The sequence below is a fragment of the Mixophyes fleayi genome, chromosome 10 (genome assembly GCF_038048845.1).
Source record: "Mixophyes fleayi isolate aMixFle1 chromosome 10, aMixFle1.hap1, whole genome shotgun sequence".
NCBI lineage: Eukaryota > Metazoa > Chordata > Amphibia > Anura > Limnodynastidae > Mixophyes > Mixophyes fleayi.
The window spans coordinates 3154202-3180903 of record NC_134411.1 but is presented as its reverse complement, the minus strand read 5'-3'; the positions used below and the strand labels follow the sequence as shown (position 1 = coordinate 3180903).

The window sequence follows — 26702 nt, the reverse complement described above, 5'->3', positions numbered from 1 at the left end:
AGCCCCTTTCTGAACAATTTCCTATACCTTATTGTGACTTTCAGGATGTATTTTCCAAAAGGGGGGCTGACTCTCTGCCTCCACACCGTAATTTTGATTGTCCCATTGATCTAATTTCAGGATCTAAATTACTTAAAGGAAGATTATACTCACTTTCTGTTCCTGAGAACATGGCACTGCAGGAATATGTGGAGGAGAATCTGCAGAAAGGTGTATTAGACCTTCAAAATCCCCAGTGGTAGCTGGGTGTTTTTTCATGTCTAAAAAGCACGGCGGTCTACGCCCTTGTATTGATTTACGAGGGCTAAACAAGATCACCATAAAAAACACCTATCCACTCCTACTCATCTCAGTATTACTTGATCAACTCAGATGTGCTACTGTCTACACCAAGATTGATCTACGCTGAGCTTATAACCTCATCCGCATCAAGGAAGGCGATGAATGAGTGGAAGACTGCGTTCAACACTCAAAATGGCCATTACGAGTATTTGGCTATGCCTTTCAGCCTTTGTAATGCGCCCGCTGTCTTCCAAGATCTTATCAATGAAGTTCTCTGTGATTTTCTAGGACATTCCATTGTAGTGTACCTGGACAACTTCCTTATTTATTCCCAGTCTCTGCCATGATGCTTATGTAGGAAGGTTGTCGGAAGATTGTAAGGGAGTGGATGGCAAATTGCCATGCGTCGGACTGGCCATCTGTGGGTAAACAGTTTTCTTTGTCAATGGACGGCGAGTTTAGAGTGTAGGACTTGTAACCTGGGTCCAAATATGTTGAGTCAGAGCAGACATGGAGCCCTAGCCACAGTAGGCTTGGAAAAGGAAGGCATGGGACCAATATTGCTACAACAGTCTCCTCTATGGGTGTGAGATTGCACCCCTTCTACGGGAAGGGTTAGATGAGACCATTATATATAAAGTCCTCCTGATAGATTCTAGCATTGCCAACCTAGCTGATGTCCTAAGTAGCCAGTTGATGAGATCTGTAAGGTGTGTATAACTCTATTCGATCAGGCCTTTGGGAAGAGTGCACACGGACGTGCGCATCTTCTCTGCTTGGAGGTACTGTAGCAATGGTTAGTAGCCCTAAATTTCAATAGGAAGTGTTACCTCTTGCCGAACTTTTGGATGTGGTTATAGTTCAAGTGGTGCAGAAAGGCCAGTAACATGGCATCCAGTTGGTAAAAGGACTGCACAAGTCTGGGGCTTCGCTGTAGGTTAGATATGAGAGAAAGTTAGTAAGGCCTGGGGTCCAGACAGTGCTGGACCAGGGTACCGTGGGGGTCCATTTGCAAAATGTGTAGCAATTTGTGAAGTGTTGTTGATTATACATTTGATCATCTGACGAATTTGCCCACATGTGGCCTGTTTTCTTTATATGAGCTGTACTATATCTTAAAAGTCAGTCCTTATCTGCAATATCCTCAACCTGTTGCTGGAAAATAAAAGCTTACATCTCACAAACTTTTTTTTTGGTAATCAATCTCCTTCTGCTTCTCATAGCTGGTGATGTAACACAAAATTCTGCTCTCACCTTGCATGCACACCAATCTAATTCAGAACACTAGAGAAATCCAGCAAACCTCAAACACATGACCAGTCTTCCATAGCTTTAAAAAATCATTTAAATGCACCCTCTTGAATGCACGTGCTGCTTACCTCTATTCATAACCGTTTCCTTTCAAACAACCTCAACTTCCAGTCTTTTTCTCACTTCACCCACACCTCCAGGCATAGCAGCAGACAAAGTGGGTTGAACTTCTCATTTCCCCATGTTGCACATTTACAGCTCTACCAAGCTGTTCCATAACCCATGTTATCATCTTTTGAAGTACATATTATTCAGGTTTTTAACCCCTTCTGTGTGTTGCTGTGATCTATTGTCCCCCTGGGCCACCCCAATTGCTTGAACATTTCTCTGCCTGCCTCCCCAGTTCTTATTTTCTGACATTCCCACCATCATCATGGGTTCAACACTGATTATCCATATTGTTCTACCTAAAGCTTTTTCTGTCCTCCTCTTTTGGCCTCAATGGACAGACCTATTCATCACGTTGGTAATTTCTTTAATCTTGTTTTCCCCCAGACTGTTCTATCAACTGATTACCTGCAAGCTCTCCTCACCCACTTTAACTTTACTAGCCTCCTCCTACACACAGAAATCTCAGCTTCATTATTTTTCAACTGTCTGCAACTTCTCTCCCCAAATTCTATTTGCACCTGTACAGATCTTGCACTACCACATCTTAATCAAACCTTAGCAACAGCCCTTGAGTAAGTGGCTCTAGCAACTGTTTTCTCAGTGTCTACAACAATCTCAGTTGTGGCACACTAAAGAAGCATGCTGCCTTCAAACCTATCCCCACCACAGAGTATAACCACATTGGCATAAATCTTGTACTTCTTATGATTTCCTCAAATAAACTGCTATCAACTGCAACCAGATAAGACATGAAATTGCATCCTTTTCCCTGACCAACAACATGTTCAATTCCTTACCCCCACCCTTATGCACAGTCTCTTCATTTGATTTCACAAATGGGGGTGTTTTAAATTGTACTGTTTACCATAATTGTAATAAATTAGACTCTTATTATTGGAATAATATGCACAAATTCCACACTATTTATTGCTAGATATTTTCCAATACATTTTTTTCAGTCTTATGGTGTCCCTTCTTTTATTACTATTCCTTTGATTGCACTTCAGGGATTGGCACTAGACTGGTAATTAGTAGCTCATAATTCAAAAGTGGAAACTAAGTCCATTTAAATCCTAAGGGGCATATTCAATTGTCGGCGGAAACTCCGAAAATCTTGCGATCCACGCACTATTACCGTTATTACGGTAATAGTGCGTGGAAAAACCGCTTGCGGCTCAGGGAGCTAACCAGAAATCCAGCTAACTACTACCGTAATAACGGTAGTAGTTTTTACGCGGCGGGGAATCCAGACAATTGAATATGCCCCTAAGGGGGGTATTCAATTGACGACGTGATCGCCGAAAATCGAGCGCTCGAAAAATATTACCGTTAATATGGTAATCTGCGCGTAAAAAACGTTAATACGGTAATTTACTCACTGAATTTCAGCTCAGGGAGCTGCGAGCTAAAATCCAGCGAGATATTACCGTATTAACGGTAATATTTTTCGAGCGCTCGATTTTCGGCGATCACGCCGTCAATTGAATACCCCCCTAAGGTGGGTATTCAATTGTTAGCCAGAACCGCTAAAATCCCGCGCTCAAAAAATATTACCGTTAATACGGTAATATCTCGCTGAAATCCAGCGAGTAAATTACCGTATTAACGGTATTTACGGGCAATATTACCGTATTAACGGTAATATTTTTTGAGCGCGGGATTTTAGCGGTTCTCGCTAACAATTGAATACCCCCCTAAGAGTTAATTTTATTTCAGGACTGTTCAGTCAGCCTTTCGTTCAACATTCTTAATGCTGGCAATTAAGGAGGTAAATGATTTGAGCACTGCTAAACCTAAAGGCCAATACTGGCTTCTAATTATCTTGGACCTTTCTTCTGTAATGAACACTGTTGACCACTCTTCTCATACAAATACTGCTTTCCCTAGATCTTTATGACAGTCTATTGTGGTCTCTCACCTACTTTCAGGGTCAATTTCTCTGGAGCCACCACTATCAGTTTTGGTTTTGGATATGTATTTTTCTTAACAATTGCTAAAATATGCTAAAATAACATAATTTTGCTATTTTTTGTCCCTACATTATTTTTAAGCTCAATAGCACTAATTTCCAGTCAATTTTGAACACCTCACAGGTCACAATATTATTTTCACCCACTTTTGGCCAAAGACTGCAGGGAGCTGGCTGGTTACTAATTACCAGAGCAATGCCACAAACACAAGGCAGTTCATAGCACAGGAAACATTGTTACACAGCAGTGGCAGAAAAGAAAAGTGGTGCAAGATGGAGTTGTCATTGGGCCCTTCCACCCACCCTTATGTTAGATATTAGAAAGGACATATAAAGTTTAACAAACCAAGCACTCCCAGCACCAAGGAGTGCCACTTTTGTGGCTGAAGTGCTTGTTTTGTTTGGGCCCCCACAAAACAAGTTAACAATGGGCTTAAGACAGCCAAGCTCAGCCTCATTCTCACACAATATTAATTCATGCCTGCTGGAATCCATCATTACAGAAGTTTCTGTAGTTTGATGTAATTGGCGGTAAAGGCCTTCCTCATGGAATTTGTAGTTCATTTTGATGAACATCATCTTTTACACATTTTTAGGAAACAGCCTCCGACACCGATCACTAACAAAATTCCTGGCTGTACTGAAAACTCTTTCGGAATACACACTGGAGAGTGGGCCAAGCGAATTTGTACATGGGTCTTCAAGTTGCATTTTTTTCCTCCCAGTATGTAAAAGTACTGTCTGACGTGTCTAATTCAATGCTGTTGTTAAACAATCCTCCTACATCCTTTGGATGTTAATAGTAGGTTCAGGTGGAGTTACGGCAGAGGTGTCATGGATTTTGGTTGATTCTTTTAGACCAGACGTCAAAATGTTATGCTAGTCATCTGCATCATTCCTGGGTTTCTTGGGAAAGTTAATTTTTTTCCTAGCAGCAGTTGCCTGAGAAAGTGAAGGAGCCATCGTGCCACTTGAGCTGTCACCCATACACTTCTTGCACCTCTTGAAATTTAGGTCAGTTGGAAGCAAAGAGAAGACATAGCTCTTAAACCTAGGATCAAGCAGTCGCCAAAATTAAGTGATCCGATTTCAAGATTTTGCTAACTCTTGGATCCTGGCGAATTGAATAAAGTACTTGATCTACGAGTCTGACATACTTAGTGTAATTGCTTGGTTTCATATCCTCCTTCAGTTTCTCAAGCTGCTTTTCCAAAAGTCTAATTAAGGGAATCACTTGACTCAAGCTAGCAGTGTCTGATCTCACTTCACAGGTGACTACTTAGAATGCCGGAAATGTCCTGAAATTTACAGACAGTATCTCCTGCACATCCCTGTCATTTTTCAAAAAGCTCTGCACCACCAAGTTGATTATGTGAGCAACACAGGGAATGTGATGGAATTCACCCAGCTGTAATGCTCTCACAATATTGGTGGCGTTATCATAAATTACATATCCTGAGGAGAGTCCAAGTGGGATAAGCCATGTTGCAATGACATCCCTTAGTTTTTGTAACAGATTGTCAGCTGTATGCCTCTTAGTGAAGCCTGTGATACATAAAGTAGACTGCCTTGGAAAAATCTGACTTAGTTGGGTACATGATGCTGCTGCTCCTGCTTGTTAAGGCGAATCACCAAACCAGTGGGCTGTCACAGTCATATAATCTTTAGTTTGCCTAGTTCCGCTTGTCCACATATCTGTGACTAAGTGTACAGTGGGTAGAATGGCATTTTGTAGGCCAATAATTACGTTTTTACAAACCTTCTGGTAGAGGTGAGGAATAGCATTTCTAGAAAAATGGTGTTGGGACACAAGACCTCAACTGTCTAAAACCAACTGCATGAATAGTGGATATTGCATGCAGATATAATACTAGCATAGTCACCATGGTGTCTGTGATCCGCTTTGCGACTGGGTGACAGCTTTCATACTTGCAAAGGATTAACAGTCAATTGTTGTAAACTACTAGTAGTCTTCTTCTTGGTCTGCTTTTGGGATGAAAATCCACCCCCAGCAGCAGCATGGAGACTAACGCTAAAGAATTCTTCTGAGGAATCCTGGATAGAGGAGACGTCAAGTAGCCTTAGCAACTTGAACACAGGACTAACTCCGATCGCTAGTGAGGATATTGACGAGGACGGTGTTGTGGGTGTAGATTGCAGGTGCCAGGATCTAGGTGAGAGAAGGGAGTTAGCTGATGCTAGACAACTATAAGAGGTGGATTTTGTGGCCTTCTTATCACGTGCAAGAACTGCTTCCACTAGTGGAGGACTTACACAAACATCATCAACATCCTCATTAACGCTGTCGTCAGCTACACAAATATCCCCCTCATCCTGTCACAAATTCCAAAGTGACATACTCAATTTGTGTATCACCGACTACACTTGGGCTGCTCATCCACACATCTGTAGAAATGCTGAAAGGAGGCTACTTTATGAGTACAGTATCAGAAAGGTCAGGCTTACACATAGAACTCATGGATAGCCTCTCCTCAGGGAATGGTGTCATTTCTGAATCTGAACATAGTTTCTTCTAAAGCCTTACTGGTTTCTTCTAGCTCAGCTTTTACACTTAAAAGTATTTGGGCGTCACTTTTTGAATCAGAATGACCAGGTCTTGCATCGTCATGACTGACCTTACAAGATGCCTCAACGACAGTTGCTGAATTAGCACTCGTACAGAAAAGGTGAAGGCCTGGTTCTTTTCTTGTCACCGTGTGTAAAATGGCATGTTTGCTCTTTTATTTTTGTCTGCAGTTAGTTTTCACTTAATTATAGGTGTTATTTTCTTTACCACGGTAAAAGTTTTTTTTTTTACATTTTTGTTTCCTTGACTTAAAAAACATCATGCACTTTAACAGATGACGTAGAGGGATTACCATCATCATGACTGGTGCCAACAACTTAGTGCTCCTGGTCTTCTGTGGACCAATGTGAATCCATATTGATGACAGAGCAATGCGCCTGGAGAATTTTTTTTTGTTTTTAAAGAACACCGCCACCCCTATTATTTCTGTTTCAGCACTAACAATGGCACGTACACTATTGACTGGCAAGAACACTGCCACCTCTCCTGTTTCTGTGGGAGCTATAGCCCAGTACAATGTCTCTGAAGACTGAATACTGCCACCCCTCCTCTTTCATTAATGATGCTGCCCAACTGCACCGGAGACTGTCGAGAACCCCACTACCTCTTCTGTGTCTGTGAAATGGTGCAGGATCTCCATGGAGGGTGGCAATTCTAGAATCCAAAACTCACAAGATTCGATGACACAACGATAACGTTTACCGTTCCGAGGGTGCGCGAAAGGGCTCGTACTCTGATCTCCGATGTTTGGATGGACTCGGTTTTTGAAAACAGAGCATCTCTACCTCAAAGCTTGATGCTAGGCACGCTACTATTCTCTATATCACTTCTCTGGCATTGAAGTTCCATTTGACTTCAGCATCATGACCTATCCACCCTGCCCATCATCTGGGCCTCTCATCCGCACACATTAGATGTTCCATGAAGTGTTACAGGACTTGTTTGGGCAGCAAAGACTCTGTAGAAGTCTCTACACGGCTTTGCCCTAGGCATACATTTCCTGAAAACCTCTTTAGGCAAGCTAATCAAATTCACAAGCCATCTTCTTAACCTTTACCAAGCCTGCCAGATTACTACCCCTCCTTCCACATTCAAAAACACCAACCCCTGACTGGAGCACTTTTTACCATCTGGTTGAACCAATATTTAATAGAATGGCACGTCTATACCTCATGTATGAAACTATTGCCCTATTGATTGTAAGAATAGAGCCCTCTTACCGCTTTGAACACCCATTATTGCTTTATTACCATGTTTGTCTGACTGTAAAGCGCTGCAGAGTATGCTGTTGCTCTATAAAATGTTAGTAATGATAAAAAGCTGTGGTGTGTAAGGTTTTCTAATATCTCTATACATAAAAAACACTGGCAACTCCACTTAGTTTCTCCAATAATTGTTTTCTTTACTAATAAGAGGGTTGTCAAATCATTTACAGACAGTAAGAGTACCTGGTAAATATTTATAGAACATAAGAGATTATATGGACTGCAAAAATGTAGAAAACTGGAACAATTGAGCTTCAGCTACATGTATAGAAGAAAACAAATTACTTTTGATTACATTTTTGAAAGCATAAGTCAGAGTAGTGGCAGGTTGAAAACACAAATCTAGACAGAAATGATGTCACACAAATGTTTATTTCTTAAAAATGTTTCTTGGCATAAAAATTAAAAAGGTTACAGGGTTATGATGAGACGGAAGTAAAAATTACTGCATATTACTCCCAGCTAAGCAGGAGGATGCAAGGCAGGACGGAGTCCTTCTGTAAGAACATTCACACAGGTATCCCCCGAATGTTCTGGAGGACATTCTGGACAGTGCATCTCAGTCAAAAGACAGCATTTGACCGATGCCTGAACCTCAGTATGTTTTCTAAGCTTGACAAAAAAAAAAAAACCCCATACACATAGAAAGGAGATAAAGTCTCTGACATGTTACATGCTCTGCAGTTTCTCCTCCACAAAAAAGGTTATTTTTTTTTTTGCTTTTATTTTAATGTAGAAAAGAAATATACAATCCAAGCCCCCCCCCTGTGCTGTCTTCCCCTGTGTTATCACTTCATTCATCGATATCCTTGATAGCCATAGTAATCCCAATATTGTGAACGGTCATCATAATTTTGCCACTGCTGAGAAGACAATACAAAAAGATTAAGATCAGATTTTATGCATTGCAAATCTCATGCACAGTTGATGTGCAACTACACCTAGTTTCATGTTCCCTTACATCTGTACGTAAGTGTTAACAGTACAAGAAAGCCCACACATCCAGCAACCAGAGAGGCGAGTGTTACGACAGTGCAGTGGATATGTATCTAGAAAGTGCCCAGTTATCAATATGGAAGCATAAAGTTGTGTTTCTCATCCTAATTAGTTTTTTCAACTGTGCACCCACTTTAACTTAGTCATGGCAGCCAGTCTAACGTGGCAATATGTCTTGCTATAAACACCCAACAGGACTAAAGTTTAGACAGCACTACCAACTAATCAGTGGAAAGAACGCTACTTTGTATAATGATGTAAAGTAACAAGTCAGGTGAAGATGTAACTGCAGCACATCAATAAAATATAGGCTATTACTACAAGATAAATACCCATGCCATTTAAATATACACATTTGTACAAGGTTAGGGAATTTAAGACTGCAAGCCCCAATGGGGCAGAGACTGGTGTGAGTGAGTTCTCTGTACAGCGCTGCGGAAGTAGTGGTGCTATATAAATAAATGGTAATAAAATTTACCACACCGGAATATAAATGTAGATCTGTTCACCTCCACCATAACAGAACTTAACGGTCCACAATTTAAAATGCAGTTTTATACATTTTACTTACAGCTATTTAAAATTAAATCTATTTTGCAATACATTTTAGATAAAGATAATCCAATTTTTTCTTTTTAAATACAGTTCATTTTACAGAAAACACCTGATTATCTATGTGGTTGATAAGAAGAAACCTTACCCCTCTGTTCTGTGGTCTGAAGTTCTGTTGTCCATAGTATCTATTCTGCTGATCAGAGTACCGATCAAAGAAATTTTGGTAACCCTACAAGTTATACAAGGAGAGATGGTCATGCAATCAGGTATACATTTGAAGAGAGACTAATACCAATCTTTGGCAATTAATTAAATCCCATTGCAACAGTTTTGATCGCTTCTCGATCTGCACTAAAATGCATTCATCAATCCCATCTAAAATGGCCCATTCAATCTGCATCTAAAAGCACTCCATCAGGTAGTAGCTTTCTTACCCCTCTTTGGGATCCCCAGTACTGACGTGGCTGTTGATGATATGGTTGTGGCCTTGAGTGCTGCATGTACATACGAGTGCTAAAGTTCCTCTGTTGGTTGAAGTTGCCTGGGGGAGTGCAAAAAACGAGCAATTAAAAATACATTTGTTCCCATGTATCATCCACCAAGCTGAACACCAATGTTCCCATTTACACTTGCCTCCACGTCCCCTGTCTGGGCGGACACGCTTCTGCATGCGATTTCCCCTCTTGTCATTTGAAGGCAGCTGCTGGCGTGCCTCCTTCTTCGCTTCCGATATTAAAGCATCTGCCTCTTCCTGCCCAAGCTCAGCATACAGAACATCTTCTAGAAAGTCACTCTTTGTAGGAATCATGAAGTTGGCTGAGTTGGAGAAGCAGACAAGGCAGTAAGTTAAAAATGCGTCAAACATGGCCTACTTTACACAACTGTACAAAAAAAAAAAAAAAATGAATTATAAAATACCTTTCATCTCTAGAAGCACATATTCTGGAACAATCTCCTCTTTTTCTTTGCGTGACTCCAACCTTTTCTTCCATTCCTCATCTTTGAGGACCATCATCACTGCTTTGCGCTGAAATCCTTTAAAACAATGCATCTTCCTGCGCTGAGCAGAGCTATAAACTGTGCACTGGAAAGGGAGGAGAAGAAACGTGTTGTGGATGAAGTTGGTTATTAGCCATGATCCATGTTTATCCGAGGTATCTAATACAGGCCGCAGTCTTCTCACCTGGTCAATAATGTAATTCCCCTTCCTACGGGCAGCAACTGGCACCAGTCTGATCAGACACTGTGTTGCCAACTGCACAAGATTATCTTTAACTTTTTGGCTTTCCTCTTGCTTGTCAGGTCCAGCAGTCTGCAAAGAGAACAGAAGTAAGACGGATTATACTTATGGGACTATGTTGTAGCTATATGACCCAATTTAGTTCAGTGGCCGGAGTATCACATTTATATACTTGTTCATATTTTGAGGCCTCTGTACTGAAACCTGCAAGTGAAATTGAAACCTAGCCATTTAAAATGTGTCTTTTAGTGTTGGGATAGCACATAAAGCCTGTTTCATTTCCTGGTTTGCACTCACCTTCAACTGTGTCAGCAGTGTTTCTGTAGATAGGTGCATAAAGCGCTTCTCTGGGTTCTCACGACAGTGTTTCTGAGCCCATGTGGTTTTTCCAGTGCCTGGCAGGCCGATCATCAGTAACACCTTGGAAACAAATTTTAGTATAGGAGAGATGAAAAATTCAGATGTATGGATAAACCTACATTCAAAATCACATGTCATTATAACAATGTTACTTAATATACTATGATAATCTTCTGATGCCTAGGAGACATCAACTTCCACATTGGGGTAACGTAATAAACATAAAGACAGATTGGCAGTTAAGGGTTTTTTTGTGTTTGTTTTTTAAAGGTCTCCTCTTCCTTGGTTTTGCCCCCTCTGGTCGAGTCTAGTGTATAAGAGAAAGAAGGGAGGCCTGTCACAACACTGTGGCAAGTTCACAAAATGCACCATGGCTGGTCTCCAGAATTCCAGGTGTGAGGACTAAAGTGTAAGGCACAGACAATCCTATAACAATGTTATGACAAGCTTTGGTGCAGCCTTATTACCCAGCTTTCATTATAGAGTTGTGCTTATATAAAGGTCTCAGAATACTTTGTAAAACACGCTCCATACCTCACACTCTTCAACTGTTTTAGGTGGCAACTGTGTCCTGGTCAGGTCCTCAGGTTGAAACTCTTTCAGGAATGTGAATCCATCAGGTGGAAGATGCCAGGGCTCCTTGCTCTGTCCAAAGTTAACCTGAAAAGTGCAGCCTTTGCACAAGATGTGGGGCAGCAGTACCTGCTCCCCCAAAGTACTCTTATCCAAGACAAAAGCCTGACCCAAGTCAGCACCATTTTTAGAGAAAGAAATCTCCACTGAGTCACCATCTAGGTTCTGTATGGATTAAAGTAAAAAAAAACACAACCTTAGAGAAAAATTGACAGAACGCAAAGCTGTATAACTGGCAGCAAGGATTAAAAGAACATCAACTCATAAGACCAATAAAATAATTACAACAGACAGCCTTTTACTAACAAAGAAAACTGCAGAAAGAACTTACAGCAAGGCAGCCAACCACATCATTTTCACCAAATGACTCCCCATAGGCTTCAAAATGTGCACTGGTAACCTTGAGACCACGACTGTCATAAGCATAGGAGAAGTCATCTTCACCTGGCAGACAGAGGGAGATGTGAGAAAGGGAAAAGCTCTATAAACATAAAGAGGGCCAAGATAGTGAAGGATGCAGAGTAAAAACTTATCACATCATTACCCAGCTGAGGAGCTGACTGGCTAACAGACCAACCCACGCGAAGTAAAGGTGATTCGGTGCTTGCATTCTTCACAGGCAGATTCGCTGTCACCTACAGAAACGATGAACAAGTCAAACTCAGATGTATATTCATCAATTCTACAGGATTCTTTTTTTTTTTTTTTTGCTACTAAAAGCTTTCACAATCACTACATGTGTGTGTACTATACCTTCTATTATAATATTTATGCACATAGTGCAAAGTGTGTGGGAAATACTGGCAGTTACTTCCACTTGCCATTGCAGTTTATAAGAAAATAAATAGGACAAATAAAAGTTGCATATGTTCTTAAGAATTAGGCAACATCCATTGGTATACACATGGTAGCATTATAACACTTCATGCAAAAATGAATTCTATATTAATACATTAAGCATTGTTGAGTGCTAAACTAAAGTTAAAAACTAAAATGTGAGGTCAGTGCATATTTTCCTTCATAAATTAAAAGTTTGATTGGCAGAGCCTACCTGGTCTTCTACTTGCCCATACATACCCATGTGAGTCAAGTAAGAAACGATACAGAACATCTAGTAACCAATGGTGCATTACTGAGACAAGTAATACACAGCCTTTTCTATATCAATACAATAAGTGGAGCGGAGGGTACTTCATTGTGACAGCAATATGCAACTATCCTTCACTTGCTATAAGACAGACAAGAACTGAAGATCTTACCTTTACTTCAAAGTAGGCCTTCCCCTTTGTTACACCATGAGTTGCTCGAGAACCTGACCACAGAGATGGAAATTTCTCAGAAAAGAGAGGTCGTCCACCAAAGCGGTCCTTATCCATTTTAAACTGCAGATCACATGTAGCTGGAACAAAAATGGTGAACTATGTTAACAAACAAGCTCCGTGCATACACACGAATATCCATTGTACTACTTTGCCATCCTAATTATTTAAACACAATTAATGACTTCAATAGAGCAGATGAGTTGAGTGGAATGAATGTAATAAGAAGTAAAATACACCAGTCAAATGGTATTTATTTTAATAAAACATTAAGTTTAATAGCCATACTAATCAAAGTAATTCTGACTGAGAGGCACCCAATGTTCTTTAACATCTCTCAGTGGCAACACTAAGCAAACTCAGATCAGAGTCACTGCTCTGGATTCAAGTTACAATAAATGATTGGTCACTACCTATTCGTACACTGCATTCTCCAATGCTTTAAAATAAAAATGACATTAAGAAATTTGAAGTATTTAACACAGTCTGAACACACTAGAAAGGAAAAGCACCTACATTTATCAAGGCACAGCTCATTGTCTTCGACTTCATCACTTGCCTCTTCAGTAGGCACCGGAGACTTGGAACTAAGTTAAAAAACACAGAAGAGATTAGTCACGATCAGTAGTTAAGGCAGAGGCAGACATAAAAAGACAATGTCATGCATAAAGATGCACAAATAAAAGACCAAACGCAAACCTAAAGAAAAAAAAAGTTGAATCAATTCTATAAACCCCATAATTTAAACAGAATCGCAAGAGGTTTTAAGTGCAATTTTGCCTTTTGAAAACAATCACTTTGGCTTTTGTAAGGAGTACGAACTGTACATGCATCAAATAGACTGAAGTAGGCACCTTATGATCGTGTCTGTATGTAGCACCAGACATTGTTTTATCCATCAGGTTTCAGACATTGGATCCCAAACCTTAATATGGTCATTTGTATATGTTTCATACTAAAGTGCAACTATAGCTGCATCATGCAATTAAATTGAAAGAGTAAATATTTAACTCCAAATATTACAAGTTAATGAAGTTAATGAACAGGCTAGAGCATAAATATTTGCAGTTTATATAAATACACAGTCTAAACATGAATGGTGATTGGGTGTTCTTTTGCCTTCATTTTTTATGTATTTGAGAAATTAGGAGACAGAATAAATAAATGATATCTCAAAATTATTAAGTGTTGTGTGATTCTAAAATATAAAAAGGTTAGTGTTTACATGGCTGATCTACAGCTTGTGCATCATACCGGCTATAATAACCCTCTTCTTTGTATTCGTGATATGTGCGTCCGCGTTGTTCATCTTCCCGCAGCCTTTTCACTCCATGGCGCATCGCTCCTGAACTCTTAGATTCAGGCTGCTTATCTTTACTGTCTACCGCTACAGCTGTAAAATAGTGAACATAGGAAGTTTGCAAATTAGTTAATATAATGCAAGTGTGACAACAAAAGTCTATAATAAAAAGCCCATGCACAAAGGGAAATAGTCAAAAGTCTGGGATATTATATACAATACCCATAACTGTTCAAATGAAAACATGACTGAAACATGTTAAATGTACATGAAGTCCATAGTGGTGATCTATGACGAGGACAGATACAGATTAGGCTCTCCGTTACAGAACATGTTTGAAACATCATCTTCTGTTCACATCAAGAGACCATCTGAACTTTACAAACAGACTTTAACCCACATTAACACTAAGTAATAGTTGACTATAATAGAAAGTAAAAACTCCACCATAACATATACATTAATGACCAGAAAGTATTCTACGGAACATCAATGGAGAACACATGGATAATATAGTAGGAATAAATAATTTAGAAAAGATTGTCTCTGCCTCCAACATATGTGATAAGTACACAACTTTCTAGGAACATAGAGTTCCCAACACAGATCACATGGCAGCATAAAACATCATTGAGAATTATAAAGCAGATCTTTTGGATGATAATAGGACAAGGCAGGCCATTGTATGACATTAAAGGACTTTACATACCATATGGTACAAGAAGAAAGTGTATAAGGGATGAAGGCATAAACTACATAAAGAGCAATAGAAAAGCCAGCAAACAATTACACCTGGAGGTAACAACTTACTGCATCCACAGGTTACCCCTCCCCCACCAGCCCGAGCGCCTTACTCGGTTGCAAATATATACACCCACCAGCGACATTTTCAGTTTCTTCATCCGCCGTCCCAGCTTCCTCGGGCTCCTCTTTCTGAGCTGCCCCGTTCAAGGATCCCCCGCTGTCACCGGCCCCTTCCATGGCCTCTTCCAAGGCCTCAGCAGGCTGATCCACCGCGGCTGGGGTAATCTCCGCGGCCGGGACACTGGCGGATTTCCCAAGGGACGAACGATCAACGATGGCAGCGAACTCCCCATCCTCCTCCGGGATTGGATCGTCCTCCGCCGGTGTCGGATCGTCCTCCTCCGGTGTTGGATCGTCTTCCTCTTCCTCCCCCTCTCCAGGCTCAAGGGCCCGATCCATCTCGTCAGAGCCCAGGCTGACCGCCTTCCTGTCCTCATCTCCCCCAAGCAGGTCTGAGTCCAGCGCCTCCTGCAGCCTGTCGCTCAGCTCGGCCTTCAGTCCCCGGCAATCCAGCCCCCTGCGCTGCAGCTCAGCACGCAGCTCCGTCACTTTCATCCTGCGCGGGTCCAGGCCGCTCATGGTACCGCTGTTCACAGATAAAGACACAGGGCGGATGTGCTCTGAGCGCACCGGAAGTGGACGGGTGTCTGCGGATCACACCCCGGAAGTACGGCCGGAAGTGGTCCTGTATTGGACTACAACCCGAATCAAATAAGCGCAGTGCACGTGTCCGTTACTTCGTTTCCCTCCGACGGCGCTCAAACCCTCCCCTATCGGGAGATATGGTTTAATTACAAAAGCAGCACAGCGATCCCGGGTTATGCCGGTATAATTCCGTTTCAGCAGCGCACAACCACCGTCTTATTAACAATAAACAGCTATTTGCCCGTGGAACCCGCCTCCGTGACGTTCTGGCCAATGACTGGTCGAAACTAGCGGTTTAGGGTAATCCTTTGTGACGTCAGGTTCTGCGATTAGTCCAACTCTAGACATGCCCCGCCTCTACAAATAAACAATTGTGGTTGGACTAGGCAGCCGCCCATCACCGCCTCACCCTTGGTCTTACTAGATCGGTTGACAGGCTCCCGGGGTTCCCGCCCTTTTTCATTCATTGATTGACAGCGAGTAAACAATGACGCCTGACTTTCTCATTGGTCAGACGCATTTCGTCACCGTCATATTTGTTTAGCCGTTATATAAAATATATTCCCTTTTTGGTCGTTTGTGGCTTTATGATGCCTTTATCGCACATTCACATTATCCTGTCTACGAGCCCACTGTACGGATTATATATTGTAGGTAGTAGAATCTAGTGTACAACCACATATACATGACTACCATTTACTCCATAAGCTGAGGATCATATAGTGGCTAGGAGCAGGCTCTCCTGAAACTACAGGACTATGAGTGGCAGGAGCTTGTAGTTCAGCTATCGGCGTACAGGAAGTTATACACTGCGGTGTCCATTCAGTTCAGAACTGGGAAAATGGCGTCTTATTATGTTCCTGTGTTACTTACAGCCTCCTTATTTATACAATAAAGCCATATTAACTGGTGTTCTGTTTATTGCTGCGTGTTTGAAATCAGTGATCGATATAAATAAAGTTATTTCATGTCGGGGGTCACGTGACACGCTCTCCGCTGGGTGCAGCGAGTCTGAGTGGTAGAGCGGCATGGTCGGTGCAGTGAGGGGATGATGGCTGAGCAGGTAGAGTGGCGGCTGTTACCCGTAGTATTCCTCTGCCTATAGAGGAGATGGTCACTTTGGTGACTAGATTTGAATGAATTATGTCCTATGCACTGTAATGGTTAGAGGTCTATAGTTTCCCCCCCCCCTACTCTCTTGCAGGGAAATATAGGCAGTGGACCTTCCAAAGGTATTTGCTAGATATAAATGTCAGATTTGTAGAGTGCACAGATATAGAAAATAATATTTTTGGGGGAAAGGCAGAGTCTGCCTTTCTCTCTGTCATGTGTGGATTGCAGGTTACACAGCAACTGTTTGGTTCCTCTGTCCTCTATGCTGAAACGCTAAAGAAGATTACTGAAAATCTTACCAGCATAATGGCAAAATACATTTGATTTGTATTGCAGTAAGTCATGGACTCGTAAAGTAATACTGTAGTATTAAATAGTCTTCAGCCAGGACAGCGGCTGCAATATGAGCCTGTCCCATTGAATAGTCTATAGGAAAGTGATAGCGATCACTTTACTTAAAGGTTACGATGGCCTTCGCACAATTTGTGCATGCTCTCCCCATAGGATAGAAGTCACCTATGGTAACTGCATTTGTGATCGAAGATGCTTGGACTGCAGCAATTGTCAGAGATCCTCTAATAATGAATAGGTAGGTTACTCAAATCCTTCAAAAACCGCATGAGGGGGGGGGGGGGGGTTATCATGAGAAAAACCCGTCCACATCTATTTTTTCGGAGTATATATATATATATATATATATATATATAATATTATTATTATTATCATCATCGTCATCAACATTTATTTATATAGCGCCAGCAAGCTCCGTAGCGCTTTACAATTGGGAACAAACATTTATAAGATAATACATACATACAGACAGAGAGGTAAGAGAACCCTGCTCGCAAGCTTACAATCTATAGAACAATGGGAGTTTGAAACACAAGGGCATGTGCTACATCATATTGCACAATGGACCAGCTAGAATGCAAAGGTAAAAGTATTGAGTGGGGTGTGTGTGTGTGGCATTGTTGGTCAGTGGGTTGTTGTCTTGAGTTAGCTGTGTAGAGGGTGGTAATAGGCTAACCTAGGGAGATTAAGATGGTGGTTGAGGAATATCATAAGATTGTCTGAAGAGGTGGGTTTTCAGAGATTGTTTGAAGACTAGAGGAAAGTTTTACTGTGCGAGGGAGGGAATTCCACAAAGTGGGTGCAGCCTGAAAAAAGTCCTGTAACCGAGAATGGGAGGATGTGATGAGAGTGGAAGAGAGACGCAGAACGGAGGTGTCGTTGGGAGATATTTTGAGACAAGTGTGAAAATATGTCGGTGCAATTTTGTTGATGGCCTTGTATGTTAGAAGAAGAATTTTATATTGGATTCGTTGAAATACAGGCAACCATATATAATCACTCATCAGTCGTAATATTAAAACCACTGACAAGTGAAGTGAATGACGTTGATTATCTCGTTACGATGGCACCTGTCAAGAGGTAGGAATTATTAGCCAGCAAGTGAACAGTCAATTCTTGAAGTTCATGTGTTGGGCAAAGGAAAAATGGGCAAGTGTAATAATCTGAGGGACTCTGACAAGTGCCAAATTTGGGGGCTAGATGACTGGGTCAGAGCATCTCTAAAACAGGGTGTTCCCAGTGTGCCGTGGCTAGTACCAACTAAAAGTGGTCCAAGGAAGGACAACCGGCAACAGGCTCATGGGCACCCAAGGCTCATTGATGCACATGGGGCGCAAAGTTTAGCCTGTCTGGTCCAATCCCACAGAAAAGCAACTGTAAAACAAATTGCTGAAAAAGTTTATGCGTGCTATGTGAGAAAGGTGTCTGAACACACAGTGCAACGCAGACTGCCCATGCTGACCCCTGGTCTCTGCAATTGGCACATGAGCACTAGTACTGGGCCATGGAGCAACGGAAGAAGGTGACCTGGTTTGATGAATCCCGTTTTCTTTTACATCATATGGATGGTTGGGTGCGTGTGTGTAGTTTACGTGAGGAAGAAATTGTTCCAGGATGCACTATGGGGAGAAGACAAATGGGGGAGGCAGTGTGATGCTCTGAGCAATGTTCTGCTGAGAAACCTTGGATCCTGGCATTCATATGGATGTTACTTTGACACATTCCACCTACCTAAATAGTGCTGTGGAAATGGTGGAGCTATATAAATGATGATGATTGTTACAGACCAAGTACACCCCTTCATGGCAACTGTATTACCTGATGGCAGTGGTCTCTTTCAGCAGGCTAATGAGCCCTGCCACACTACAGAAATTGTTCAGGGATGGTTTGAGGAATATGACAAGCAGTGGAGCAGTAATACTCTATTTGCTTAATAGCCAAAAGCACTCTTTAGACTATATAATTGCACAATGATGGGGGTTTGGGATAAAGACAAGATTTATCCAGAAACTTAAACTCAATTTCCTTCAAAGTGAGGAGAAACTGAAGGGTCAGAAAGTGGGAACCACTAGGACTACACCACTTCCCCTAGTTCTCAGTGAGAAACTTGTAACTGACTCGCATGCTCCTAAATCCATGAACAAAAAAAACTGCAAATGACACACTGTGAAGTGAAAAAGAAATGTCATGCAGAATGTAAAGAATATATGCATTGTATTGAAAAAAAACCTTTATTGAGAAGTGCTGTACTTGAGGGCATTCTTTATTTTATATTGGCGTAAAGGAGGTTAATGAAAGAAGCTTGGTGTAATTACGTTAATTATAAACATAATAGAAATGTTGTAAGCATACTTGCCATCAGTACCAATACTTCAAAATCCTGTAACTTTCAAGATGTATTCAGCAGCATCTCCATACATGATTTGGAGATTGGTAAATGTACTGTCTCTGTTTAACATGGTTGAAAATAAATATTTATTTTATTTATTAGTAATTTTATGTACATTTGTTAATATTTTTACCCTCCTCCATGTTTCTTTGTAGTCCCAGGATGGAGCAGTTGAGCAACGTCTCTTGCTTGCAAGTTCTTTTAAGTCTCAGGGCAACACTTGCTATTCTGAACACCGGGTGCGAGAAGCTGTGAGTCTCTACCACCGTGCTCTCCTACAGCTTCGCAGCCTAGACCCTCATTTGCTTAATCCCCTGTCTGGACTGGGCCCTCCTTCTGTCAAGCTCACTCCTCAACAGCTGGAGACTCTGCAAACTCTTCAGGCAGACTGTTATAATAATTTAGCAGGTACTATATAAAAACAGGTATATGTGAAAGATTCAATGTTCCACATTCTTAACCAAAGCTTTTGTCTTTTAGCATGTCTCCTCCAGACTCATCCACCCCGGTATGAGCGTGTCTGTGAATGCAGCTTGCAGGTCCTAAGACTACAGCCTCAAAATGTTAAGGCATTATATCGCGCTGGTGTCTCCAGCTACCACCTGCATGACTATACGACAGCTCACCGTTACCTAACACAAGCAGCCTCCCAGCAAGCCAAAGGTGGGATTTTACACCCTGTCCTCTTAAGACCAGCTAGCCCTTTTTCTCTTCCGTCTGTTTCCATTAAAACAAGTTCATTAGGGTACGTTTCCTGTTGTGTTCTGTGAGCACAGGACCTTAGGTTTGGCCTTTATGCTGTTGAAAGGTTTGGGGGTCAGTCTGTGAAAGCTCAGTCCTTCTCATTCATGGTGGGCAACTTACAGAAGAGTGGGTTGAGTCTGCTAAGGGCCCAGCTTCCAATAAAGAGATTCAGTTGTTAGACAGGTAGGCGACCCACCCATTTACATCTGTGGTTGGAGCCAATCTGTTTAGGGTTCAGTGGACCTGTCCCACTTCAGATTCATTGATGAGACCTTTTTAATGCTGGTAGAGCAAAGGATGAGGGATTTCCTTACTAGTCCATAGCCTGGTGGATCTTTTAGTTCTAGTTTGATCCTCAAGTTTAAACTTCAGGTTCAATGGACAAATTCAAAATTGAATATTTGAGACCTGTGATTTATGGCATCAAACAGAATGGTGTCCATGAATTCTGCAGATTCCTATCTGTTTAGGTTTCAGTTGGCTTCTCAGATTTGCGGGTGTTCACCATTTTCACTGATTCGGACTCTTTCTTGAATAGGCAACACACCACTAGTTTTTTCAAAGATCAGAGCAGTTATGGATGCCATGTGAAGGTCCAGACAAGTAACAATCTTTATCTGGATAGTCCATTGATAAGGCAGGCTCTCTAGTCTTAATTCCTGTTCAGGTAGAGAGATGGCACAGACATTAGAATCCCAAGGGTGGGTGGGTTTTCAGTTTTCTCAAAGCCAACCTTCTTCCTTCTCAAAGGCTTGTACTCTTTGTCTGCTGATAACCTTGCGGATACAGGGTTCTTTCTTCTCGAGAAACCAATGACTCTTGTGGCTCAGTCTGTTCTAGTCTGCTTTAACTCTCAAATGGACCTCTGTCTTAATTGGCATGTAGGTCTTGGGAAATATGGTCTTGCCCTTTGTGGCAGTACAATTTCAGCTTTGATGTTCCAGATTGAAGTCATATTGATATAGTAAAAGTTTATCCTCTGCTGTCCAGCCAGTTCAACAGCTGGTTTCCTAAGTCTCATAAGTTGCCCCTTGGTGGCCTTTAGTAGATAACCTGATCAAGTAGTTCTCCATTCCACTCTGTTTCATACATATAGATGTTTCATTACGCTAATTCCTTCCTTCAGCTTAGGATGGGGTCTCTTCTTTTGACAGACTTACTTTGGGTCGGGAAGCCCAGTTTCTGATATTATTAGGGTGGGGATAAGTTAGGCCTTTTGAGTGGCAAAGCATGGGCTTTGACAGAGCAACTGTGTTGGGCAGACACCTGGTCCTCTGATCATACCTTTATCAGTTTTTACTTCTTATGTTTGTATCCAGGGTTGGTAGTTTGGATGGTAGTTACTGTGCATCATAACTTCTGAGCCTACACACACATAGGGGTAGCCTTGTGACCATCCACATGGTTGGATGCTTAATGTTTAGGATGAGTCTATCCCTCTCCATATTAAAATTATGGATACATGTCCTAAATACTAAATTCTTTGTCTCATATATGGGCTCTTGAAAGGCATATCCCTGTACTGTACACTAAAATCACTGGAAAACCAAATCTTGTTGAAATAGTATATTTGTAAACTATATTAATAAACAATGTTGATTGGTGTTTGTTCAAGGCCTCAGTAGTTCATTTTATTATTTCAACAAGGGATAGCACATTCGGTGTCATCCATCTCAGAGACTCTTGCAGTGGTTTAAAGGGTCAGACAAGGTGGGGATTGAGCACAAAATTGGTCACTTAGGGCTACGAAAGACTTATAGAGGGACAGCTTCTGATTGCCCTGGCTGCAGCTCAGTTGTGTCCAAAGAGGGTTCATACAAAAAAAATCTATGCATATCTGTGTAACTTCAATGCTTTTTAACAAACATATATTGTCAACTCTTTTTTGGATCTCTGTGTACAGTGTCTCTCCCTGCAATCGAAGCGTCCTCTTCACTGAGACTATAACCACGCCTGATTTTAAATTGATTTCAGGTGAAATCTGAAACTTTTTAAAACAATGCTCCATCTACCTATCCATTGGATTCCTCGGGACCCCTTAAAGATAAACTGAAGTTTTCAAACTGTATCATTCTTTGACTAAGGTCTTTCACCACCTGATGTACAGAGAAGAACTACCCTTTCTATTGCCGTCTTCAGAAAGGGATTTATGAGACTCTGGTAATTGGTTCCTCATTCATACCCATAAAATGTAATATCATCAGCTATTGATCTAGCACCACTAATTCCGCAGCGCTGTACAGAGAACTCGCATCAGTCCCTGCTCCATTGGAGCTTACAATATAAATTCCTTAATAAAACACGCACACCAATTTAATAGCAGCAATTAGCTTACTAGTATGTTTTTGGAGTGTGGGAGGAAACCTGAGCACCCGGAGGTAAACCCACACAAACATGGGGAGAACATACAAACTCCACACAGATAAGGCCATGGTCGGGAATCAAACTCGTAACCCCAGTGCTGTGACAGAACATTTATCTAATTGAAGTGTAAAGTGCAAAAACACCAAGCACCCCTCACTTAGGAGCTTACCAAGCGTGGTTGCCCTTCGGCTGTTGGGGTTTGATAATAGTTCCGTTCCGCTGCCAAATACAGTTGCTGCACTCAAAACGACTGTGGCAAAACATTTCCAAGGACGGAATGCTTCAGAGCAGTACTGAGTCCTCCTTTAGCCTGGTCTCCATCTTGGCGCCCTGTGACTTCTGATGCAGCGGGATCTCCACAGTAAAAAGCTGGTGTTCCTCAGCTTTCAAAATCAGATGGTACATCGCTGGGACACACGGAAGAGAATTTGCTGCACTATAGAAAAACAATGAGACACTACCTAATCTACCTACTACTAGAGTCAGGAAAAGACGTAGGGAAGAATAGAAGCTGCCTTATATACGGTCTAGGGTATTTTTAATCTGTCTCTACCTAAACTGGATAGAGAACCTGTCCATTATGAGGACTACCATAGAGTCTTGTATTGTTGCTGTACTTGTCTGTTATTCAAATTGCTTTCATAACAAACTGAATTGGGGGGAAATTGTTTTCATCTGTTGGTGATTTATGTTTTTATTTTTTTAAATACCATTTGGTCATCTCGTAAGCTAGATATTAGTGAACATTTCTTGTCTAACTGTACTAGTTAGAAAAAGTTTTTTTTCCCTGATTTTGAGAACATGTTGTTTCATTTACAATTGTGATTCAATGATCCCTTTAATTTCTTTCACTAATTTTATTACTTCTTTTTCTTAATAGATTTAAACATCAAACGTTATTTACAACTGACAGACTCTGCTATCAGTGCTTCCCGGGAAAAGGAGAAACAGAAATACCAGGGCATGTTTGACTAGTGTCTTGCACAATTTTACTTGTGGTTTGTCTGTCATAAAAGCTCAAAAATAAATGTAAAACATTGTATATTGACAGCCATCTCTATACATAAAATTGAAGGCATCTGTATCTGCTCTCCAGCATTGTAAAATAAAAAAATGCAGCATATAGGAACATGTATACACACCGTTTTACCAGTTTGTACAATATGTGTTTACACCAGTGCTTATTACATTGTTTTTCCACTCTGCTCAAGTACCACCAGCAACAGGTCATGTTTTAAGGGTTTTCAGTAATGATACATAAGTGAATAGATACAGGGCTGAACAAGTACCTCTCACCAGGCAACAAGGAATGCAACCGGAACAGAATACTTTAATGTATGTTACATGCAGCCAAGTGAATGTGTGAGGGTACTGGCTAGTATATTGTGGAGGACATTGGTGAAAGCATTACTGGGGAATTTTAGTGCAGGTATAATGTAGGATACTGTCTGGTATACTATATGCTCTGTACATCACACATGAATTCTTACAAAATTGCTGGCTTCTAACTTGTCCCTGTAACTTGTCCAAAGCTGAGTACACACTACAGAAAATTACTGCAAATGCAATTTTTGTAACGATTTTGCTGATGAGCATGCAGATTTATGTGTACACACCTACACCGTTTACTTCAGATCTGTGCTCTTCACCTGTCCTAGCTATCTGCTGAAAAGATTGTGACTCTACACACTCCCCTAGAGATCTGTTTACACTGCTAGTTGTGAGTGTATACACACTTCCACAATTGCCTGACATTGTTCTATAGATGTATAGTGATTTTTAGTCAGTTTATAAATTCAAATCAAACAATACAATGTGCTTTGGTACAATAAAACATGATTGCAGGAGCATACACGCTAATGCAATATCTGACCTAACATTCAGTTATTGTCTGATTGGCATGATAAATGGTTGAACATTCTGTAGTGTGTACCCAGCTTTACACTTAGCACAGACCTGACTTCGTCCCAAGGACAGTCAAAAAGATTATCTCACAAAGACAAATATTGAAAATATAACTGGTTGGGGAGAGTCTTGAGCACTGGTGTTTAGGAACACTAATATAATCACACACTTCAGAGCTTTTTGTTTCAGAGATGTATAATATTATTTTACATTATTATGCCTTCATCTCCATTGCTGTTGATATTGTATGCAAATAAGAGGAAAGAGAGACCCATAGAGAGTGTATTTGCTTACCGTCCTTTACGCCTATGGATTTTCATACAGACTAAACGTCAACAGCAAATTACAGTTATATTGTTGAGTAGTATTATCAATCCTTAGTGAGACAATTACTATATCTTACTCATCATATATGGTGTTAACAGTGCAGTGCACCATTCTCACCTGGAAAATATCTACTATATTGACAATTGAAATTGTTTAAACTTTAATTTTTTTTTTTTCCTGAATGAACAATAAAACTTTTAATGAATATTTTTGATCATAGCTATTACTGTAATACAATTTGTTCTATTGGCAAATGTGTAAAAAAGTTTTTAACAGGTTGAACAGTGTGCCTTTTCAGTTTATGGTGTTGGATGTTGACCTCTGTAACAGGACTGGGCCACACTGTCGAGATAACCTCTCCCGCCTGCCCGTCAATTTTCAGAGGTACATGGACTGTCACCCCAGGACTAATTCTTAAATTTCACCTGGTACATAGGGGGAGGGCCTATTGTGGACACATGAAGGGTTAGGAAGTGTTGGAGAGCTACACGCCTTGACTCCTACCAAATGCATGGAAGAGGTGGGAAAAGGATTACCCATTGTCTTCCCCAGGACTGTCCTAGACATTGTGGTAGGGACACAGCAGGGGAGCCACTGTGAAAAGCTGAGTATACTCCAACCCCCTGGTCCAGAAGGAGAGACCCAAGGGTGTGTGTTTTTCTGAGGCTTGATTTCCTGGAAGGTGTAGGTCCAACTGTTGTTGAGTTTATGGGCTCTACCAGCAGTCCTGGTTATTATCGCTGTTCTGTATCTTAGGAAGGAGGCTGTTGCTCCATGTGTGGACCTGTCATTCCCTCACTCCATTGGGAGATACTCGTCAGATTCTGGTGCGCCCCACAGGTTTAGGGAGACTGATAATTGGAGCCCCACCACGGTGGAGACTTGAACAGCAAGATACCAGGAGTCCATGAACCTCCTGTTGACAGACTCTTGCCTGTAGCATTGTTTTATGACTAAGGTGGGTGGGGGACTTTGCTGGGACTCATTGACACTGTTGATCTGCTGACCTATTGTTTAAAGTGTGCAGGCTTATTGTCTGTTGTGTTACTCTAGAAAAAGTAAAGATAGCATTGTATCTTTCATTCTCCTTGCATGTGTGATTTATGAGCCTAAGAGGGTAGAGTTACCTAGTGAACTTTGGTTTAAAAACCCAATATCCTTACATTTTGGGGGCAGCAGGTGGCGATCTGAATTTTTTTTAGCAAAAAAATGAGGCTCGTCTTAAAGAGGACTGTACTTTCTTTCAAATAGCTTTAAGATCAATAGCTGTGGCACGAATCTGCGGAATACCAGTGGACTTGAGAGAATACAAGGAATTGGACCCGGGATGAAAACCAAGGTTACAATAAAACGGAGACACTTAAGTGGATGAATGACAGGAATTATTATAGGAAAATTCTGCCCAAGGTAACAAGGAGGCCCAGTTATCGTGGAATTCTGTGGTATAACATCACAGGAACTGTTCCAGAGACTGGTTAACTCTTTCCGTTTCACCATTACACTGAGAGTGGTATGCGGATGACAGACTGATCTTGATTCCAAGGAGGATGCAGAAAGATTTCCAGAACTGTGCCACAAATTGAGAGCCACGATCGGAAACAATATCAGTAGGAAGTCCATAGAGACGGAATATGTGTTGAATGAATAAGATGGCCAAATCTCGAGCACTAGGAAGCCTAGTTAGCGGAATAAAGTGTGCCATCTTGCTAAAGCGGTCTACAACCACCCATATGGTATTATGTCCTGCAGAGGGTGGGAGATCGACAATAAAGTCCATTCATAAGTGTGTCCAGGGTTTTGAAGGAATGAGCAATGGAACCAACTGGACTGCAGGATGGTTCCTGAGGACCTTATTCCTGGCACAACCTTCGCAGGAGAGGACATAACTTTTGACGTCAGCAGATAATGATGGCCACTATACAGTACGGGAGAGGATTTCCGAAGTTTTATGGATTCCAGGATGTCCAGCAGTATTACTGTTGTGTGCTTCTGAAAGGACCGCCTTCCTTAAGTGGACTGGAACAAATAAACACCCCTCTGGGGTGTTTATAAGGAGCTAACCTTTGGAACCTGCAGAGTCTGAATTTGACCAGCCAGAACTTGAGCTGGAGACAAGTTGGTTCTGCTTTCAT

At 41.3% G+C, this 26702-nt stretch overlaps 2 protein-coding genes across 3 annotated transcripts; one reads left to right on the top strand and one right to left on the bottom strand.

The window, feature by feature from the left end:
* Positions 1–7878: 7878 nt before the first annotated feature.
* HNRNPUL2 (heterogeneous nuclear ribonucleoprotein U like 2) lies at positions 7879–15606 on the bottom strand. 2 transcript variants are annotated; one of them, XM_075187639.1, is made up of 14 exons: positions 14807–15606; positions 13883–14021; positions 13145–13215; positions 12569–12708; positions 11854–11944; positions 11641–11753; positions 11211–11474; positions 10614–10736; positions 10260–10388; positions 9995–10160; positions 9710–9892; positions 9511–9617; positions 9222–9305; positions 7879–8385 (listed from the first exon to the last, which is right to left on the bottom strand). In XM_075187639.1, exons 1-14 carry the CDS (start codon positions 15309–15311, stop codon positions 8323–8325), a joined length of 2178 nt encoding a protein of 725 aa, XP_075043740.1. In that variant the 5' UTR covers positions 15312–15606; the 3' UTR covers positions 7879–8322. The 2 variants fall into 2 exon arrangements, with proteins under 2 accessions (XP_075043740.1, XP_075043739.1); XM_075187638.1 differs by having other exon boundaries at positions 7879–8388; positions 14807–15605.
* Positions 15607–16034: 428 nt separating this feature from the next.
* On the top strand, positions 16035–24777 carry TTC9C (tetratricopeptide repeat domain 9C). The gene is made up of 4 exons (XM_075187640.1): positions 16035–16440; positions 19386–19638; positions 19711–19893; positions 23219–24777. The coding sequence occupies exons 1-4, from the start codon at positions 16426–16428 to the stop codon at positions 23311–23313; spliced, it is 546 nt and encodes a 181-aa protein (XP_075043741.1). The 5' UTR covers positions 16035–16425; the 3' UTR covers positions 23314–24777.
* Positions 24778–26702: the final 1925 nt, after the last annotated feature.

Bases quoted from the DNA above. Each gene is read 5' to 3' on its own strand.
- HNRNPUL2 (XM_075187638.1), bottom strand. From the start codon at position 15,311: ATGAGCGGCCTGGACCCGCGCAGGATGAAAGTGACGGAGCTGCGTGCT. The intron at 10,389-10,613 runs GTGAGTGCAAAC...TTCTCTTTGCAG, and splicing joins CACTGCTGACACAGTTGAAG to ACTGCTGGACCTGACAAGCA. The intron at 9,893-9,994 runs GTATTTTATAAT...TCTCCAACTCAG, and splicing joins TGTGCTTCTAGAGATGAAAG to CCAACTTCATGATTCCTACA.
- TTC9C (XM_075187640.1), top strand. The intron at 19,639-19,710 runs GTACTATATAAA...TTTGTCTTTTAG, and splicing joins CTGTTATAATAATTTAGCAG to CATGTCTCCTCCAGACTCAT. The intron at 19,894-23,218 runs GTGGGATTTTAC...TTTTCTTAATAG, and splicing joins AGCCTCCCAGCAAGCCAAAG to ATTTAAACATCAAACGTTAT.